At 39.9% G+C, this 20,783-nt stretch overlaps 1 protein-coding gene across 1 annotated transcript; it reads right to left on the bottom strand.

The window, feature by feature from the left end:
- Nucleotides 1-224: 224 nt before the first annotated feature.
- WSB1 (WD repeat and SOCS box containing 1) lies at nt 225-19,698 on the bottom strand. Its single transcript, XM_008010734.3, has 9 exons — nt 19,378-19,698; nt 11,950-12,118; nt 10,262-10,530; nt 9,001-9,132; nt 7,063-7,163; nt 4,644-4,816; nt 3,704-3,817; nt 2,245-2,352; nt 225-1,678 (listed from the first exon to the last, which is right to left on the bottom strand). Exons 1-9 carry the CDS (start codon nt 19,415-19,417, stop codon nt 1,519-1,521), a joined length of 1,266 nt encoding a protein of 421 aa, XP_008008925.1. The 5' UTR covers nt 19,418-19,698; the 3' UTR covers nt 225-1,518.
- Nucleotides 19,699-20,783: the final 1,085 nt, after the last annotated feature.

Genomic DNA, 20,783 nt, shown 5'->3' with positions numbered 1-20,783 from the left:
ATGCTTTTAAAATACGCATTATCACAACAGTTCTCCCAAAAACAAAACCACCATAAGAGTTGCTGCACTCGGGGAGCCCTGAATGAACTCTAGAGCAGCGCCTGAGTCCTGCATTCTTTCTTCATTGTCCTTTTTGCTTGATTTGCCCATGGTGTACCATCGATCTTAAAATGGAGACAGACAGAAAGTACTCCACTTCACCTATTTAAGAAACATTTGCAATGTACTGTTTTACAAGTCTTTAATTAAAAAAACTCAACAAAAATATATAATTGAGCATTTTACATAATGCATACATTCTTAATATCTGCAGGTAAGATAACAGAAGGCAAAAGCAGATATACTGTATTGCTTCTTTGGCAACTCACCAATATCATCCCCTGCAGAAACAGAGAGTTTTTTTTTTTTTTTTTTAAATCCATGGTCTTAAAATAATTGTCCCTTAGTACAAACAACATATTTAGCAATAATACAGTAGACGGACTTTTCAAATTCACAACAATTTGTAATACTTCACAAGGGTAAACTAGTAAGCTGCTTTCTAAAATTAAGGCAGCAGCAGTGTTTAGAGGGGGAGTAATAAAAAAGACATCCTTTTTCTAGTTATATCCTGGCTCTGCCTTCTTTGTTGTTGTTTTTAAATAATGTCACATTCAAGCTCTATGTCTTGGATGACACTCCTAAGGATAATAAAATCCTTTCCCTGTATATAAACTGTGTTTCACCTCCAGGTCAGTCTGGCACTCTCCAACAAAACCAAATACATTTTGTATGAGGCAACACAACTATTTTTTTTTGAGATGGAGTCTCGCTCTGTTGCCCAGGCTGGAGTGCAGAGTGTGATCTTGGCTCACTGCAACCTCCACCTCCTGGGTTCAAGCAATTCTCCTGCCTCAGCCTCCCAAGTAGCTGGGACTACAGGTGCGCACTACCATGCCTGGCCAATTTTGTTTTTTGTATTTTTAGTAGAGACAGAGTTTTGTCATGTTTGCCTGGCTGCTCTCAAACTGCTGACCTCAGGTGATCTGCCCGCCTCAGCCTCCCAAACTGATGGGATTATAAGCATGAGCTGCCACACCTCACCCAATTCAACTTTCTTAAGACAATGTTTACTATCTAACTCAGTGTCCCAGAATTTAAAAATTCCTTATGCTTTACAGCAAAGATACATATTGTGGCTCTACTGAAGCAATATATACATGTCAGAACTAAAAATCAGAAAAGCAAAAGGGTCCAGGGTCCACTCAACATATAGCAGCTTATATCTAAATATATACATGTATGTATATGTTTTCACAGTTAAATCTTTTAAAAAGTTTATTTTTGATATGTTCAGAAATATTTCTATTATCTATAAATAATATTTTAAAAGCTCCACTGATCAAAATGCAGTACAAGAACATATCAAATTAAATAAATCTCCTATGTCTTTAAAAACAGATAATTGAAGTCAGTAAAGCTTGAGGTTTGTGTTAAGTGTATTCTGTCAGTCCCTACTACTAGGGAAGGCAGAATCTTCTAAATACGATAGGAGAGAAACTCCAAAAGCTTGGAAGGAACTGGCAGCTCCTGGACTTCTTGGGTGGGCATCACTCTTCGGATTGACATGCGACATAAATGTTGCAGGCTAGGGACCTGCCGTGGAGTGGCCCAAAAATACACACTTCCGTCATGTGTCCTAAACAGAAACAAAGCACATGGTTAGTCACCCAGGTATATGTATTTCAATGTCGCTACAGCTCAAACAACTATCATCCAATACATGTGAGTACTGGAGTCACAAACTTCACATTAAAACCCAACTAGGAAGAACTAACCAATGATGTATTCTATTACAAGGTAACACTACTATATAAGAACATTTATTAGAATTTTACTAACAATAAACTACTAGCTGCTAAAAGCCACCTTAAGTTGCCCCTTAAAGAAAGCCAGGTGTGGTGGCTCAAGCCTGTAATCCCAGCACTGTGGGAAGCTGAGGCGGGAAGATCACTTGAGGTCAGGGTCAGGAGTTTGAGACCAGCCAGGCCAACATGGTGAAACCCCAACTCTACTAGAAAAACAAACAAACAAATAAGCCAGGAGTGGTGGTGTGCACCTGTAGTCCCAGCTACGCGGGAGGCTGAGGCAAGAGAATCTCCTTGAACTGGGAGGTGGAGGCTACAGTGAGCAGAGATTGCACCATTGTATTCCAGCCTGGGGGACTTCATCTCAAAAAAAAAAAAAAGAGAAAAATATATTTACCCAGCAGCTAAAACACTGCCATCAGTAGAGAAGGCACAGCAAAGACCATTGCTCAAAGGTGCAACTTGCACTGGATAATCCTCATCAATTCTCCAGAACCTCACCATTCTGAAAACAAAATAAATTATTTAGTTATCTTGTAGAAAATGTAAGGTAAAAGCAACTTTTTTAAAATTTAGAAACACCATTGAGTTATGAGTCACAAAATACACAAATCACACCAACAGGCAATTATTGTAACTTGATTTATACAATTATAAAATATTTTAAGGTCTATAATACCAGTTGGTAAACTGGATAAACTTTCACTTAAGAGACTACAATGCATGGTTGCCTTTCCTCCTTCCCAGTGTTCAAACCTAGAATGTTCACACCTGGAAGCTTTCTCCTTACTTTCCTACACTTACAATACAATCAACTTCTAGTCTGTTTCACCCTTTTCCCAAGACATTTTTAAAAGCTAGGTGGGCCTGGTAGCTCACAACCATAATCCCACACACTTTGGGAGGCTGAAGTGCGTGGACTGCTTGAGCCCAGGACTTTAAGACCAGCTTGGGCAACATCGGGAGCCTGTGTCTCCACAAAAAATTTTTTAAAAAATTAGCCAGGTGTGGTAGTGTACCCCTGTGGTGCAAGCTACTCGGAAGGCTGAGGTGGGAGGATCACCTGAGCCCAGAAAATCAAGGTTGTGGTGAGATGTGATTTGTCACTGCACTATAGCCTGGGCAACGAGGCAAGACCCTGTCTCCAAAAAACAAACAAACAAAAAAGGAAAGGAAAAAAAGCTTTTCACCTAGGCTGAATGTGTCTACAAATACAGCAGAGAACTAATATGCAGAATCTATCTGAGCAAACAGGAAAACAATGGCTGCGGACAAACAAAAAAAAAAACCTCTCTCCATATGTTTGCTAATATTCTGGAAAAAGAAGAGTTGCCTTATGAATTGATGTTACCAAACTACTCAATGCTATATGCATGAACACTGTAATGATAAAAGGATGTGAAAATGAGATGATTGCAACTAGTTTCTGCTTCTTACCAATAAGCAGCACATCTCATTCACGTGATATTTCACATTCTAGTCTCAATCGTGGTGGATACAAATTATTATTTATTTGTAATTCTTTTGGTTTTATTATTTGTTTCACTTTAGAAATTTCCTTCTGCTTCAACCTTTAAGACATTACTTTAAAAAATCTCTATAAGCTGGGCTAAAAGCTGACTAAAAATCAACCCACTATGCCTAAACAAGTTAAACAAGAAACACAGGGAGAGGCATGCATTATCTTTAGTTTACACAGATAATTGTTCTGGCTGATATTCTTTAAGACACAACAAAATCTCCCAGGGGCTTGTGTTGAGGAAGAGATATTAAAACTCTTAACTGCAGAAAGGCTTTAAGGCTTAAGAATGTAAAAGGTAAAGGTAAGTCAGTCAAGCTATAATGCACATACTTACTTATCATCAGCAAGGCTTGCAATATGCAGTCCATCATGGCTAAAAGATACAGATCGTACCCACCGGTCATTTGCTCCTCCAGCAAATATTGGAGTAGGTGGGGGAAACAGGTGCCTGAGGTCAAATACATGTTTTCAGTGGATATCAGTCACTTCAAGAAAACAAAATTACCCAGGTACAAAGTATATCTGTCTTTGAATAGTGTTTAAAGTAGCCTTAGTTAATATAACTGAGAAGACTGAGTAGAAATGATACATCCAAATTAAAAGTCACCTGAAAAGAATTAGTATTTTATGGCCGGGGACAATGGCTCATGCCTGTAATCCCAACACTTTGGGAGGCCGAGGCAGGTGGATCACGAGTTCAAGAGATTGAGACCATCCTGGCCAACATGGTGAGACCGTCTCTACTAAAAATACAAAAATTAGCTAGGTGTTGTGGCGGGCGCCTGTAGTCCCAGCTACTCAGGAGGCTGAGGCAGGAGAACTGCTTGAACCCAGGAGGTGGAGGTTGCAGTGAGCCGAGATCGCGCCACTGCACTCTAGCCCGGCGACAGAGCAAGACTCTGTCTCAAAAAAAATTAAAAAATATATATACATATTTTTATATATATATATATATTTTATGATTTAGGATAGTAAGATTAAGTCCAACTTTGGTTTTAACTGTTTTTCTCCAACAAAAACTCTAAACATAATTAGTACTTCTATAGATAGCTGGGTACTGTTAAGCAGCAAGACTTGTATCAAGACAGCCAAATTTACTTTTAGAATTTATGTCTAAAGCTTTCCATTAGTCAAGGGCTTAAATAATACCAACATTTTAAATTACAATAGACTGTAATTTTAGGTTTCATATGTTGGTGATTCTAATTAAATTATTCACATAACTTGATGAGCAGAGATGAATTATAGACTAAAATAATTCATGTTGTACCCACCCAAATTCCATCAGAATGTCTCCATTATGTGGATCCCAGATATATACTCGAGTATCATAAGATGCAGTAGCCAGTAATGCTCCATCAGGAGAAAAGTCACAAGCTACCACATCATGGTGATGTCCTTCTAGTTTCCGTATCATGGTGTATTTATCCATATTCCAAAGGAAAACCTGCAATAAAAAGGCAAATGTTATAGCTTCATTCAGACACACAGAGGACAAAATGGCACATCTTAAACTAAAACTGCTAAATTTAATTAAGATTATATTAAGCATTATAAATTATGAGTAATTTAAAGAATACGCTCAGTGTCATAGTCAGATTAAAATCAGTCTTTAAGTTAATTAAGGCAGACATGCAAATTCTATTTCAAATGTTTCTGTTAAATGTTAATTTAAAAATAAGCCTAAACATAAAATAAAGGCAATGCAATTTAACCACAAAGCTATACTGAAATCCATTTATTCCAAAAACTAATTAACTAAAATATACGGAAATAAATAGGGTTAAGTACTACAAACCCCCTTCTCTTTTTTTCCAGAAACTACCAGATTTTTAAAAAAATATACAGACAGAAAACGTAAGGTTAACAAATTGTTACTCCATTGGCATCTCCCTTTGAGATAATCACTTGTTTACAATAGGCTTGGGTCACCAACTTGAGCCTAGGAAGAGAAACAGATACTGCAAGCAAATAGAATATTCACAGCCAAATGAAATTTCTTTGGCAAACAACAAGGATGTTAAACCACATTACAAAACGAAAATGCTATTTTATGAAAATAATACAATTACATTTCAATAAATCAAAATTTAACCATCTTATTTTTCCCAAACTGACCACAATCATAAGTCATTTGAAGTATAAAACGGTTCAATTATTTAAGAATAAGTTCACATACAATTTTAGATTCTAAAGATCAGTAGTTAACTGTGCAGAACAGCTCTAAATAGGATTCTAATGTTTACTTCAGTCTGTTATATTAAATGTGAGCTTGGAGGTTTATCCTAATAAGACAATATCTCCTCTTGGAGTAAAGCAATCCTTTTGGCTTTTTTTTTTTCTGCACAGACATAATACATTATTTCTAAAAGAAAATAAGTACAAATTTTAAATTGAATCAAAGATGTAAGGTATCTCTGGAATTTTAAAGAATTCCAAAAAACAGCACAGAGAAACCATTTGAAAGCCAAACACTTTATATTAAATTGGTTTCACTTGTCAGACTCCCAAATCCATAAAACTGGAAAATCAATTTACTCAGGAGTCAGTGAATTTTACTGTGGGGAAAATTACTTTAAAAAAGAAAAAAGAAAGAAAGAAAAGCAGAAAGTGGACATCGACCAGCACCTGTGTACGTACAGTACACCTTGCAGCCGAATGCAAGGTTACTTCATCCTATGGTAAAGGTCGCCCCCAGCCCGGTAGCCAGAGATGCCACTCTTTCTGCCCAGCTAACACCATTGTGCGCCTGTGTGCGAGTGGTGCCAGCATAACCTCAATCACACCAATATTGCTGCCACCACCTGTGACAGGGAAAGCAAGAAGCATATGGAAAACACACAGCCTAAAATAGCAATGTCAACATCTAATTTTGTTCTTCTTATGATTTGTAAAGAACTAAACTAAGTATCTTGTTTTAAACTTCCAACATTTATAACTATCATTTTAACATACTCCTTGGGTAAATAAAATGTATTTCAACTAGTCTCCCACCCTCCATTAATTCAAAGTGTATTGTAATTATCACATGTATTTGGACTTCAACCATTTTATAAATATTTTTAGCTACTGAGATCAATTTAACTACACTAACTTAGAAATGGTAAACAACTAAAAGAGTTCATCAATAAGCATAACCCTCTTAACAGTCACTTTACTTAAGCTGTCTACAGGTATGCTATATAAGACAAACAGTATCAAATTTCACCTATAACTTAACTCTAGGACATACATGAGTGCTATTTTTATATTATTTTAAGTTACTTTTTTTCAGTTAAATGTACAGGACCAGCTGGGACTCAAAACTTTAAAAACAGCAAACTGGACCAAAAAAATAGAACAACAGAGAAGAAAATAATTAGCAAGGGAATGTCTTAACATATAGACTAGATTTCTTCTACAGCACATAAACTTTTCTAGACTTACAAAAAAAAAAAAAAAACACAAACAAAAAAGAAAACCCTAATATGCCCCTCATTTTCTATTATCTCTAAAAACAATCCAACTTCTCACTTGGCAATCAATAACTATATTTAATTTCCTTCATGCAAATTCTCCCCCATCATGAAATAAAACATTTAAAATATTCATGACACCGAGCACAAACTTCATAGGTTACTTAGATTTAAAATGATTATGCACACATTATCATAATCCAATTCACAGTTAATGTACAAGAACTTTGACACATACTGCTTTACTGGCTCCGACTGAACACAGCATAGAAGAGTCAGGAGAGAATGCACAGCTGTACACCCAATTCTGATGCCCCCTCAATACTTTCATCATGTTTCCTGAACAAAAGAAACAATCTGTATTAACCCTAGAATCCACTTCAAATGAGCAGTATTTCAAAACAGCAGTAAATCAAAGGATCACAAACATTTATAGCTGAAAGTAATTTATCTGTAACAAGGGTTACTGACATACACCAGCTGCTTATTTTAAATTTTACTGGAACACAATCCTGTCCATGTGTTTACATTGTGCTCTACAGCAGACAGCATGGTTCACAAGCCTCAAATATTTAACATCTAGCACTTCAAAAAGTAGTCTGGGACCTGGTGCGATGGCTCTTGTCTGTAATTCCAACACTTTGGGAGGCTGAGGTGGGTGGATCGCTTGAGGCCAGGAGTTCAAGACTAGTCTGGCCAACAGGGTGAAACTCATCTCTACTAAAAAAAACATTTAAAAAATTAGCCAGGCATGGTGGCGCATGCCGGTAATCCTAGCTACTTGGGAAGTTGAGGCACAAGAATTACTTGAACCTGGGAGGCAGAGGCTGCAGTGAGCTGAGATGGCACCATAGAACTCCAGCCTAAGTGACAGAAAAAGTCTGGGACACCCTAGCCCCACCCCATCTACAGAAGACCAAATTTTTAGTTCAATCCCCTTATTTTAAAAGTTAAGAAACTTGACCATCTTCAAAATGCCTTTTCATTCTTCCTTTTTGAAAACCTACAACCCACTCCAAAGTCCTTGTGTATTATGCCCACAGCACACAGCTGTGCTTAAGTATACTGAACTCTTAGTTTTACAAAAACTTACTGAGTGCCTATGCATGCCAGGCCCTATGCCGGCACTGAGGATATAGATGGAAATAAGGCAAGGGTCCCACTATCTTGGAGCTTATATTTTACTAAGCCTATGTTCTTAAAACATGTACATTGCTGAAATTAGTTTGAGATAAGCAAGCATCATTCGATATGCAAAATAAAATAAAAATTATTAAAATATTTCAATTGTTGGGATCCCTTTGCACCTCAACGGCTGAGCAGATAAAACGCAGAGAAGGTCCTTCATGACTTGTTAATGTTAGCATAGTACTTTATTAAGGAATGGTTACTATTTATCAGCTGGAACATTTCCAGATCTGAGGGTTTTGTTTCCTACTAATTCAATTAAAGCTTTATTACCCCTAGGCAAGCCTGTTAACCTCTAGCTTGAGGCTGTTAGAGCACCAACAGACCTTAAATTTAAGGTTTTAGCTAAACATATAAACTCTTTCATTAGGGACTAAGAAAGGGGAAGAGATGCTCATCTCAAATGAGGTAGCATCTGCAAAACTTTGTAAGGCTTAGAGGAAGGTGAGTACTTGACACCAACATATCTTTCTATTGTATTGGACAGTAAATCTTTCACTTTTTATAAAAGTATTTCTTAACCTAGCCAATTTATTATAATGCTTACTAATATTTACATATTATGAATTCTGGCATGTAGGTCATGTTTTAATTTAAATTTTATTAGATACTAAGTTACTTCAAGATCTACCTAAATTTTCCCTAGGCCAATGCAATAAGTTAATAACCCTCCCTAAGGGGACATAAACAGACTGGTTCCATAAAACCCTAAATCTGATCCATATTTGGTCCTCAGATAGTTGATACAGATCTATGAGTTTCTGAATAATATCAGATCATTTACTTCGAATAACTGTTGGCTCCTATTCTGGGTCACATTTATGTTTTTCTTTGATCTATTCAGGAAAGGAGCCAAAATGTTAGGCAGAGAAAAGGAACTGTGATCACATGCCATTTTTAAAGTCAAATGCCCCAAATGTTCCCAATACCTCTCAATAGTAATATCAAGAAACGAATCCTAGTTCATAGCTTGGAAAAAAAGACATACCATCATCTTTCAGGTCCCACACTCTGAGAGTTTTGTCTCTTGAAGCTGACACCAGGATCAAGCTTCCATCTGGAGCAAAAGTTAAATCTCTGACCACTTCAGTATGATCTACCAAGTTAAGGAGGAGTTTTCCTAAATATGATAGAAAAGAGAGAAAAAAGACAGTATTAATATGTTTTTGTTTTGTTCTTATTTTTCTTGAGACAGGGTCTCACTCTGTCACTCAGGCTGGAGTGCAATGGCACAATCTTGGCTCACTACAGCCTCAACCTCCTAGGTTCAAGCAATTCCCCTACCTCAGCCCCCGAAATAGTTGGAACTATAGTTACAAGTCACCATGGCTCGCTTTTTTTTTTTTTTTGTAGTGATGGAGTCTCACCATGTTGCCCAGGCTGGTCTAGAACTCCTGGGCTCAAGTGATCCCCCAGTTTTGGCCTCCCAAAGTGCTGGAATTACAGGCATGAACTTTAAAATATAAAATCAAATTATTTCTTTGCTTGTTATTTCCCTGGCCTAGGAAAGTTAAGCTCCCCAAAAGATACATGTTATCCCACAACAACTTTAGTTTTCAAACATGATCCCAGTGAAAAAAATGTATTTAAATAATACCGTAAGAGCTTTGTTTTCTAAGAAAATCTATGTGTTCATCTTACTTTTTTCAAGAACCCAGATTTTGACTCATTATCACCTATGTTAGTATTACTTGTTATGTTCTAATGTACATGTTGTTTTAATGATTCTTTAAAAATCCTTTACATTTTTGAGGAATATTATATGCCAGAAAGTGTTTTAGGCAATAAGCAACACATTGATTTTTAGTTGCCCAAAGAATTTAACTTCTCAACCTATCTAAACTTTCACTAAACCTTTCCAAGTTGAGATAATGATTGTTGAAATCTGATTTACCTTGAAAACCTCTAAGCTATTAATCATTGAAAAAGTACAAAGAAAACACCTTGACATGTGAGTCATTAACTAAGTAACTAGGTTATAAAGGACAACTAATTAAACATTCCCTAGAAAAGCCTTTCCTACTATACTACTCTCTAAAGAGTGATGAAGCAATATGAACTCTATCATTTTCCTAAATTAAAATGATGAGCTGAAGAAGGTGATATTCAGGTCAATTATAAAGACACACTTATGCCATCAATTCTTGCTTTTCAGTAAGCTGAAATCCTCAAATCCTAATTCCAGTGCCTATGAGTAGTGCCCTGCATCACAAAATAATACATTTGCTTTAAAAACTATGAATCCATACCTGTATATACATCCCATATTTTGATACGCCCATTGTTCAACCCTGTAGCAAGAAGTAGCTGATCTTGTCCAAATCTGAAGCGATGCCATTCTATATTTACACAGCGACTCTGTTTTTCTGGAACTGACGACCCAAAAGCAAGACTCCAGACTATATCTCCACAGTCTATAATATGTTCACGAGGCTTATTTTTCTGACCACCATCACTATTTTGTCTTGGCAATCTTAAACTGCTTGAATTGGTAACATTCTTGGTGCCATGCAAGAGACTGGGGTGGGGGAAGTCAGATGGAAATTGTATTATTATTCACTCTGGACTCCTCTGGACATTGAATAATTACAACTGTTTGTTAAAATAACCTCAATGTTATTATAATGACACCGAATAACAATAGAATCCTATAGATAGGAAGGGAAAGGTTGACATTTGAACTACGAGAGAAGGACCGAATAAATTCAGGTCATTAATAGAAATTCTCAGTGACTGAGTAGTAAATTCAACAATAAAGCAATTTATATTATAACTTATTTGCCTCCCAAAATTTCCTCAAAACCACCGTATCAACTGGTGCTCCCTTCAACCTAAAAACACAAATATAAATAAGCAAAAACCAACCAACCAAACAAAAAAAACCCAGTAACTTAAGATATGGTCAAGCTGATACCAGAAAATTGCCTTAAGGGAGAAAAAAAAATCCTCAAACCATGACCAGTTTCCCATAGGTTCTAGACCTCAAGTAATACATAATGAGAACATTAGTCACTATAACCATGAAGGTCTACTAGATACAAAAAAAAACAGGGAAAGATCCAATATAGCATATTATACATTTTAGAAAAACATTCAACAAACATCCAAACTCAATTTACCCCAAGCAGAGGGACCATAAGTCCATTAAAAACAAAAACAACAACAACAAAAGCCCAGGCTCGGTGGCTCACGCCTGTAATCCTAGCACTTTGGGAGGCCGAGAAGGGTGGATCACCTGAAGTCAGGAGTTTGAGACCAGCCTGGCCAAAATGGTGAAACCCCTGTCTCTACTACTATGCATCAGAGTTATCCAACAACATGTTGTAAAATCCAAGCGAATCCAAAAAGCTTCACATCACAGAAGTCACCTGCTCTGGCATACCACTATATATATGCATTTGTTAGACACAATCTGACTTTAATGTACAGAAAAACTTAATGTATAAATAAGATCAGACAATTCTTTTTTTTTTTTTTTTTTTTGAGACAGAGTTTGGCTCTGTCACCCAGGCTGGAATGCAGTGGTGCTATCTCGACTCACTGCAACCTCCGACTCCTGGGTTCAAGGAATTCTTCTGCCTCAGCCTCCTGAGTAGCTGGGACTACAGGTGTGCCACACCATGCCCAGCTAGTCTTTGTATTTTCAGTAGAGATGGGGTTTCACCATATTGGCCAGGCTGGTCTCAAACTCCCGACCTCAAGTGATCTGCCTGCGTTGGCCTCCCAAAGTGCTGGGATTACCGGCCTGAGCCACTGCCCCTGGCCCAAAGAATACTTTACACAAAATTTCCAATAAATATATTCAGCCCATGACTAAAACTCACAACACCATCTATAAAGTAAAACTTAAATATCAAAATGTTTTTATTACCCTACACTGAGAGAAAATAGTAAATTCCACAAACAGATACAAAATACAGAAAAGAAAAAGTCTTACAAGTTCTGAAGGCACTGGGACCACGGAACAAGTTTTACTGTGCGATGTCCTTGTGACCAAGCAAAGTATGAACCATCTGGAGCAAAAGCAACAGTCCAATTTTCACGACCACATTTCTTGTCAAAAGGAGCTGCAGGAGCTAAAAGTTCACCTATAGTACGTGATCTCACTAAAAGGAAAAATAAAAATACTTGATATCATATATAACCAACAATACATGTGAGACTGCTTCCATATGACTTTGGGATTGAGTTTCTTCCCTCTTCTATGCAAAGTATAATGAGTTCTGCATTCCATCCTCTAACCGGGGGTATGCAGTATATGAAGACTCCTTAATGATAATGACTATCTCCAAGTTTTGATAAAGTGATTTCCCTAAAATTTCCCAATACAAGAGTTTTTAAAAAAGTTTCAGTAAAAAAACTGGTCAAGTAATAATAATGTGATGACCAATTAGACTTAACAATTATAACAGTCCTAACTTTTGCATTGTATTATGTTCTCATCAAATTATTAACATTTAAAATGCAAGAAATTAAACTTAGTTGGCAAGAAAAGTATCTTCCAAATTAAATTTCTTGGCTTTCAAAAACTATACCTCACTATAAAATACAATATTACACCATTACTCAAAGGAAAGCACTATAAAATATGCTATCCAAACAAATATCTGTATCCTTTTCAGGCCCAGGTCATAAAAATCACAAAACCCTCAGAACTAGAAGAGACTTAAAGGTTGTCTAGTCTAACCAGTGCTTTAGAAATGCATTATAGGCCGGGTGTAGTTGCTTACACCTGTAATCCCAACATTTGGGAGGCTGAGACAGGTGGATCACTTGAGGTCTGGAGTTCGAGACCAGCCTGGTCAACATGGTGAAACCTGTCTCTACTAAAAATACAAAAATCAGCTGGGCGTGGTGGTGGGCACCTGTAATCCCAGGATGAGGTAAGAGAATTGCCTGAACCCAGGAGGCGGAGGTTGCAATAAGCCGAGAAAGTGCCACTGTACTCCAGCCTGGGTGGAGTGAGACTCTGTCTCAAAAAGAAAAAAGCTAAAATAAAAGAAAATGCATTATAGCTGGGCATGGTGGTATGCTGGAGCATGCGTGTAATACCAGCTTCTTGGAAGGCTGCGGCATAAGAACTGCTTGAACCTTGGAGGTGGAGATTGCAGTGAGCCAAGACTGCATCACTGCACTCCAGACTGGGTGACAGAGGAAGACTCTGTCATTAAAAAAAAAAAAAAAAAAAAAAAAAAGAAATAAAACCAAAATGCATTATATTTGTGATTCTCAAATAGTGGTCCTTAAGAGTCTTCCTAATGGGCCTTACACTGACTCAAAAATGGAAGTATTTTGTTTTTTAAGGACAAAAAATGGACAATTTTAAATTCAGATTACTAAAATTTTGTATTCCTAACAAAAATTGGCATATTACCAGAGTATATGGAGAATACTACTTCCATATTTAACAAGCATGATCAACAAGCTCATACTGCAATGTATGCATGCAAACTCAGTTAGAATTTCCTCAATTTGGGGAAAGGAGCTTCTTTATTAGTGTATCACCTATTTTGGGTTGGTCTTAATTTTCCCTATTATCTATTTTGTGGTCAGTTGTCTGGTCAATTGTACAGTGTATAATAATATATTTTTATGTATTTCTGGTTTAAACTTTCCAACACCTAACCTTTAATATAGTCTATGTATTGCTGTTCATGTAAGAACCACTAACACTGCTATAGTTAGAGAACCTGGACATGGACACATACATACATACACATACACATACACACACACCCCCCCCCAAAACGTACTTGTTCAGTTTGAATGTATGCTCCGACAATAGCTAGTATAGCACCTGGCATATGACAGGTGCTCAGTAAATATTTATTGAATGAATATGAAAGCACACATTTATGCTCCCATTCTACAGTGATTTAAATATATTATCTGCCCAACTCTTGCCACCTTAACAAATAGGTGTGGTTTTTATGATATTCATAATTAGGCTTACACTATTTTGGTGCAACTGAGACGGTCTTTTAATGACTCAAAGTCTTCCTCCTACCACTCTACCCACTCAGTACTGATTCTGACCTAAGAGAATAAGCCTACTGCTATCCTCATAACATTTATATATTGAAGATAGCCATGAATGAAATCTTTTTACCAGGCTAAAAGATCTCTATCCTTCCAATCATACCTTAGATCACATGGTTTCAGGTCCATTTCCCATCCTAACTTCATCATACCTTTCTGGATAAATTCTAGTTAGTAGTGGCCCTCATCAAAGTGGCACCCAGAACTAACCACAATACTTCAGGTGTGGTTTAATCAAAGCTGCAGAGTCCCTCACCCACCCGCCCACTCCGTATTAGCACAGCTTAAGATGACATTAACTTTACTGGCAGTCACATAACTTTCTGTTTTCTTGAGTCAGGGTCTCACTCTGTCACCCAAGCTGGAGTGCAGTAGCACAATAATGGGGCACTGTAGCCTCGACCTCCCAGGCTCAGGCGATCCTCCTGCCTCTGCCTCCCAAGCAGCTGCGTCCACAGACATGCACCACCACTCCCAGTTAATGTTTTTATTTTTGTAGAGGTAGGTTCTCCCTTTGTTGCCCAGGCTGTCTCAAACTCCTGGGCTCAAGTGATCTTCCCACCTTCAGCCTCCCAAAGTACTGGGATTACAGGTGTGACCCACATAACTTTCTTAATACAAAATTGACAAACTTAGTGACCCTCAAATGCCTGCAGATACTTTTAACATACAAATGATTTCAGAAACAGCATGCTGCTCAGGTTTCCTTACATTTTTCCAAACCCACAGCCTTATTTGTTCCTTTTACCAGGGTTCTTTATATGCCTGGCCTCTGAATTTGCAACCCCTGCCTGCCTAATTTTTTTAGGCAGGGTCTTGCTCTGTTGCCAAGGCTGGAGTGCAGAGGCAAACTCGTAGGCTTAAATGATCCTCCTGCCTCAACCTCCTGAGTAGCTATAGCAGGGACTACGGGCACATGCCCCCACACTTGGCTAACTTAAAAAAACAAAAACAAACTTTTTTCCCTTTTTTTAAGACAGAGTCTTGCTCTGTCACCCAGGATGGAGTACAGCGGCTTGATCTTGGCTCACTGTAACCTTCGCCTCTTGGGTTCAAGCAATTCTCCTGCCTCAGCCTCCCAAGTAGCTGGGATTACAGGTATGTACCACCACGCCCTAATTGTTATTATTACTTTTTGTATTTTTAGTAGAGACAGGGTTTCATCATGTTGGTCAGGCTGGTCTTGAACTACTGATCTCGTGATCCACCTGCCTCAGCCTTCCAAAGTGCTCGGATTACAGGTATGAGCCACCGCACCTGGCAAAAAACCAATTTTTTATAGATAGGGTCTTGCTATGTTGCCCAGACTGGTCTCCAGCTTCTGGCCTCAAGCGATCCTCCCATCTTGGTTTCCCAAAGCGGGGAGATTAAGGCACGAGTCACTGCATCAGGCATATTTTTTTTTAACTTGGATTCCTGTTTAACCACATCTATCTTTTAAAACTCATAAATTTTAGGAGGGAAAAAAAATGCTAAGTTCACATATAAGGGAAGCAAGTTTAAAATTCAACTTAAAAGTCTCTACAGAGAATATTTATGTAAACTTGTATACGATGAGGAACAGCCCTTGCATTCGATTTCAAGAACATCCAGTAAATGAGACTAAAATTAAGCTCTCCCTTAGCAAGCATAAGAGAGACTAACTTTCTCATGCAAGATTTTCTTTCTTTTTTTTTTTTTTTTGAGACAGAGGCTCACTCTGTTGCCCAGGCTGGAGTGTAGTGGCATGATCTCTGCTCACTGCAACCTCCGCTTCCCGGATTCAAGCAATTCTCCCTGCCTCAGCCTCCCGAGTAGCTGAGATCATAGGTATGTACCATCATGGTGCCCACCACCACGCCCAGCTAATTTTTGTATATTTTGGTAGAGATGGAGTTTCACCATGTTGGCCAGGCTGGTCTTGAACTCCTGACCTCAGGTGATCTGCCTGCCTCAGCCTCCCAAAGTGCTGGGATTACAGGCATGAGCCACCGTGCCTGGTCTAGATTGTATTTTAAGGTTACTCTATATTTTTCTTCTGCCTTGACCACAATCATGGAACGCCTTGTGTACAGTGGTAATAGGACAGGCATACTGGTAATCCCAACACTCTGGTAGGCCAAGGTGAATGGATCACTTGAGCCCATGAGTTTGAGACCAGCCTAGGATATATAGAGTACCTCGTCTCTACAAAAAATTTTAAAAATTAACAAGTGTGATGGCATGCACCTGTAGCCCAGGCTGAGGTGGCAGAATTGCTTGAGCCCAGGAGGCAGAGGTTGCAGAGAGCCAAGATTTCACCACCACACTCCAGCTTGGGTGACAGAGCAAGACTCTGTCTCAAAAAAAAAAAAAAAGAGTAGGCCGGAGGCAGTGGCTCACGCCTGTAATCCCAGCACTTTGGGAGGCCGAGGAGGGTGGATCACCTGAGGTCAGGAGTTTCAGACCAGCTTGGCCAACACGGTGAACCCCCCCTCCCCCCGTCTGTACTAAAAATACAAAAAATAAGCCGGGTGTGGTGGCATGAACCTGTAATCCCAGCTACTCGGGAGGGTAAGGCAGGAAAATCACTTGATCCTGAGAGGTGGAGGTTGCAGTAAGCTGAGATTGCACTACTGCACTCCAGCCTGGACGACAGAGCGAGACTCAGTCTCCAAAGGAAAAAAAAAAAAAAAAAGCAAAAGAGCGGTAACAATTACTAAAAAATTGGTTCGGATAGCAGAGACAATGAAATAACAACATATTGATAATGTAATTCTCAAATATATACAAACTCAAGAAATAGAGCCATTATAAAACCTACCAAATAAATGCATTAATCTGTTAAAAATTACTAATAATTGTCTTGATTGTGTTTCTTTGCTGGATAACAGGTATATCAAATTGCCTTTGGCACTTTAATAAAACGTTTTAAGTGCTCAATTTAAATACTGGCACAATTTTATAAACCTAGCACAAAGTTTGTAATACAGTGCTTTGAAAAAAAATTTTTAAGTTAAACTTTTATTACATTATCTGTAATTGTTTAAGGTTAGCTACAGAAATGTATGATTTAATGACCTTGTTAAGGGAAAGGCTGCCTGCCACGGGAAATCAGCCATAAGATACAACACTACATTATTAATATCTGTAAAATAATAACATATCATCTGAGTCACTGCTGAACCAAGCAAATCAGATTTAGCTCCTTCTTTACATTCCTCCCCAAAATTTCATAACCAGAAAGGGATGATCTATGGCTGTGCCTTGCGAAAGACGGCAGTAGCATCATACAGAATTATTTGATCATTCATGGAATCTTGCCTCTACTCTCTGTATGTCCTCGAGAAATTAAACTTGGCTTGGCTTTTAATTAACACCCAAGAAAAGAAAAAACGTAAATCCTTAATCATAGATTTAAAAAGCTACACAGGAGAAATGTTTAACCTTGTACTAGTAACTTTTTATACCATATCCAGGAAATAACACTGGGACTTAAATATGAAAAAAAAAAAAAAAAAAAAAAAAAAAGAAAGAAAGAAAAAAGAAAAGAAAAGAAAACCAGGGGCTGGCGGGGGAACACTTAGTGGATGGTTCTACTTTATGTAGGTATGCTATCCATCTCTTAGAAAACAGAACCGGAAATCCGGGCGCGGTGGCTCAAGTCTGTAATCCTAGCACTTTGGGAGGCAGAGGCGGGCGGATAACCTGAGGTCGGGAGTTCGAGACCAGCCTGACCAACATGGAGAAACTAAAAACACAAAAATTAGCCGGGTGTGGAGGCGATGCCTGTAATCCCAACTACTCGGGAGGCTGAGGCAGGAGAATCGCTTGAACCCGGGAGGCGGAGGTCGCAGTGAGCCAAGATGGTGCACTCCAGCCTGGGCAACAAGAGCAAAAACTCCGTCTCAAAAGAAAAAACAAACAAATAAACAAAAAACAAGACCGGAAAGTTTTCAAAATGGTTTATCACGATGAAAGTAAAATACAGATTAAAAAAAAAGGCAGATCACTCATCTATAACATTATGGTGTAGTGAAGTAAGTAAAAGAAAAACCCACTGAACTGATAAGAACTTTTGAGTTCTTTGTCCCACTTCGCGATATACTTTCTAGTCTTAAAATACACTTAAAATAATAACTGGACACAAATTTTGTGTTCTTTGCATCTTTTTTTTCTTTTTTCTGTGTGAACTCTGCTGCAATTTTTTTCCTTTTTTTCTGCGTTTGTATCTTTAAAAATGGTTATTAAAACCAGGGTTAAAGTCCCTTCCTAATCAATCATCCCTAAGACAACAAAAGTCCAGAATTCTAAAACAGCTGTTTCTAGATATAAAAATTCACCCACATAGAAAAGAGTGGGCGTTTTGGCTACTTCAGCCTCTTTCCTTCTCTAGAAATAACTCCTCCTTGTACTTAGTAAAGGCACACATTCACTTCAAGAAAATGTAAATGCTCTCTGCTCAGTGGCCACAGCTAATTATTACTTAACAGAGTAAGATCAGTGTTTGCTGAGTGTGTCAGCCAATGTACAGCACCCCCAACACCATCAAACGTTGTTCCAGTTATTTTACTTTAAAAGATGATTTAAATAATGCGACGTGCATTATTTAACCACTAAGTAGGTGTGGACGCACAACCTTCAACACTAACTGCCCTTTACTCGGCCGGCCAGGGGTACACACTAAGCCAGAAAAGCCTTTCCAGAGTTTCCTCTTCCGCACAAAAGCTTTCCTTCAGTCACTCCACCCAACCGCCCAGCTCCTCCCTTATGTGTTTGAAAGATAATTCTGAAAGAGTCTCCTCCCCCGAACTGCTGCGTTTCTTAACGCCACAACATTTTTTAAAATACCGTATTACTTTTGCCAGGCTATTGGGACTTCTTCCGTCTCATTTCTCATCTAAGTGTGGTTGGTACACACGAGGACCCCCTCCTTTCGTTACCGCTCGGAATCCACAAGTTTACTTTTCCCCATTGTAAACCTAAACAAAGCCCCTGAGTGGCCCTTCCCTGTCCACTCGACAGTCAAGTCCTGAGCCAGGAACTCCCAGGACAAGAGCCCTGCGCAGACCTGAGCCAGGAACTCCCAGGACAAGAGCCCTGCGCAGACCTCCGACGAAGAAACCAGGGTCCGTGCCCGCCCCAGCCACACAGTAACCGCGAGAGAGCACAGTAGGTGGTGCATCCACGTCGGTGGCGTTTATCCGCCCCCTCCCACCCCCCCACCAACTCCTACCGAGGCGGCTTCCTCCTCCTCGCTCTTGGGCTGGCGCTGGCGCACCTCGGAGTCGCTTCCTCCCAAACCTCCTCCGGGGAGTCCCTGCCTTTCCCCGGCCCTCACGCGCCCACCCACAGTCCCAATCCTCACCGATCTCTTTCTCGTTGACCCTCGGGGGAAAGCTGGCCATCTATGGGGCACCGTCTGATTCCGGGAATACGATGCGGACCCAACGACAGAGAAGAGAGTGGCGAGCGCTGAGGGGCGTGACGAGGGGTTGGTCCCCCCCGGGCCGGGGCAGCGGAGACGGGCGGGGGCGGCCGCTGCGGCTTCTGCTAACTGCCCCGGGAAAGCTCCCGAAGGCCTCAGACCAAAGTACGGAGTCAAACACAGACAATAGACCCTGTACCCAGCCTCGCGCCTGCGGAACAAGTCAGTTCCCCCAACGCTGCCGACCGCAAACGAGACACTGAAGTCAAAATGGCGGGCGGCGCGGGAGATAACTGGGCGGCAGGGGCGCGGTCACGTGACGTCACAACCCGTGGCTCCGCCTCCCAACGCACGGGACGTGATCTCCCCGCCCGGCGCTAGCGCGCGGGTGTTACCTGGGGGCCTTGCAAGGGGAGATCCAGCCCAGGCTGGGTCCGCTGACTGCCTGTAAGCCTGTGGCGTCTTCTGGGCTTGGATGTCCGATATGGAGTTTATAAGCTGAAGTGCCTTTGAAAAGGGCAAGCAGAGAATTGTATTATTAGCCTTCTAGCTTAAAGATTGCATGGAACTTCAACTGGCTGAACGGAAAAGAACAAAAAGACATTTCAAGTTTTCACTCAGTTTGGCCAACTCCCCAGCCCACAAGTACTGGGGAACTGACGGATACACTGATGAAAAAGATAGGATTAAAATTAACATCATTGTGCACCACCTGTCCAGCTACGATTGTTCGGACCTGAGCCAGCAGGTTTTAGGAAGGGCCGAGGGGAACGAGAAGGAGACTCTGGTGTGATCGCCCGCAACGCGCCGCGAGGCCTCCGTGGACCGCCTTTGTCGTGGCTGGTGCCTGCAGCCTGATGGGCTGTGTAGGTGCTGGTTGTCCTCAGAGTTCCGACCGCTGGCCAAGATAGATCCCACTGTGTCAGCTCAGAATTGGTACTTCCTGCACCTTACCTGAAGGCCTCTGGGAGGCACCTGGTTGTCTGCACATCAGACTGATCAATGTGTCAGTGTCTGCCAGATGCCAACTTGGTTCCTGGTCACAGATGACATATTTGTAATTTAATGGCTTCTTGTGTGAACCCTAAACATTGCAAAGGACTGGGGCGTATGAGACTGGTGTCTCATGTGTCCATGTGCAGATACCACCAAACAGGCTTTGTGTGAGCAACAAGGCTATTTCACCTGGATGCAAGCAGGCTGAGTCCGAAAAGAGTGTCAGCAAGGGTGGTGGGATTATCATGAGTTCTTATAGGTTTTGGGATAGGTGGTGGAGTTAAGAGCAAAGTTTCAGGGACAGGGGGTGGATATCACAAAGTACATTCTCAAGGGTGGGGAGAATTACA

The sequence above is a fragment of the Chlorocebus sabaeus genome, chromosome 16 (genome assembly GCF_047675955.1).
Source record: "Chlorocebus sabaeus isolate Y175 chromosome 16, mChlSab1.0.hap1, whole genome shotgun sequence".
In the NCBI taxonomy this organism is placed as follows: domain Eukaryota; kingdom Metazoa; phylum Chordata; class Mammalia; order Primates; family Cercopithecidae; genus Chlorocebus; species Chlorocebus sabaeus.
Note: the sequence above shows the minus strand (reverse complement) of the source record. Positions and strands in the feature narration are given on the sequence as shown.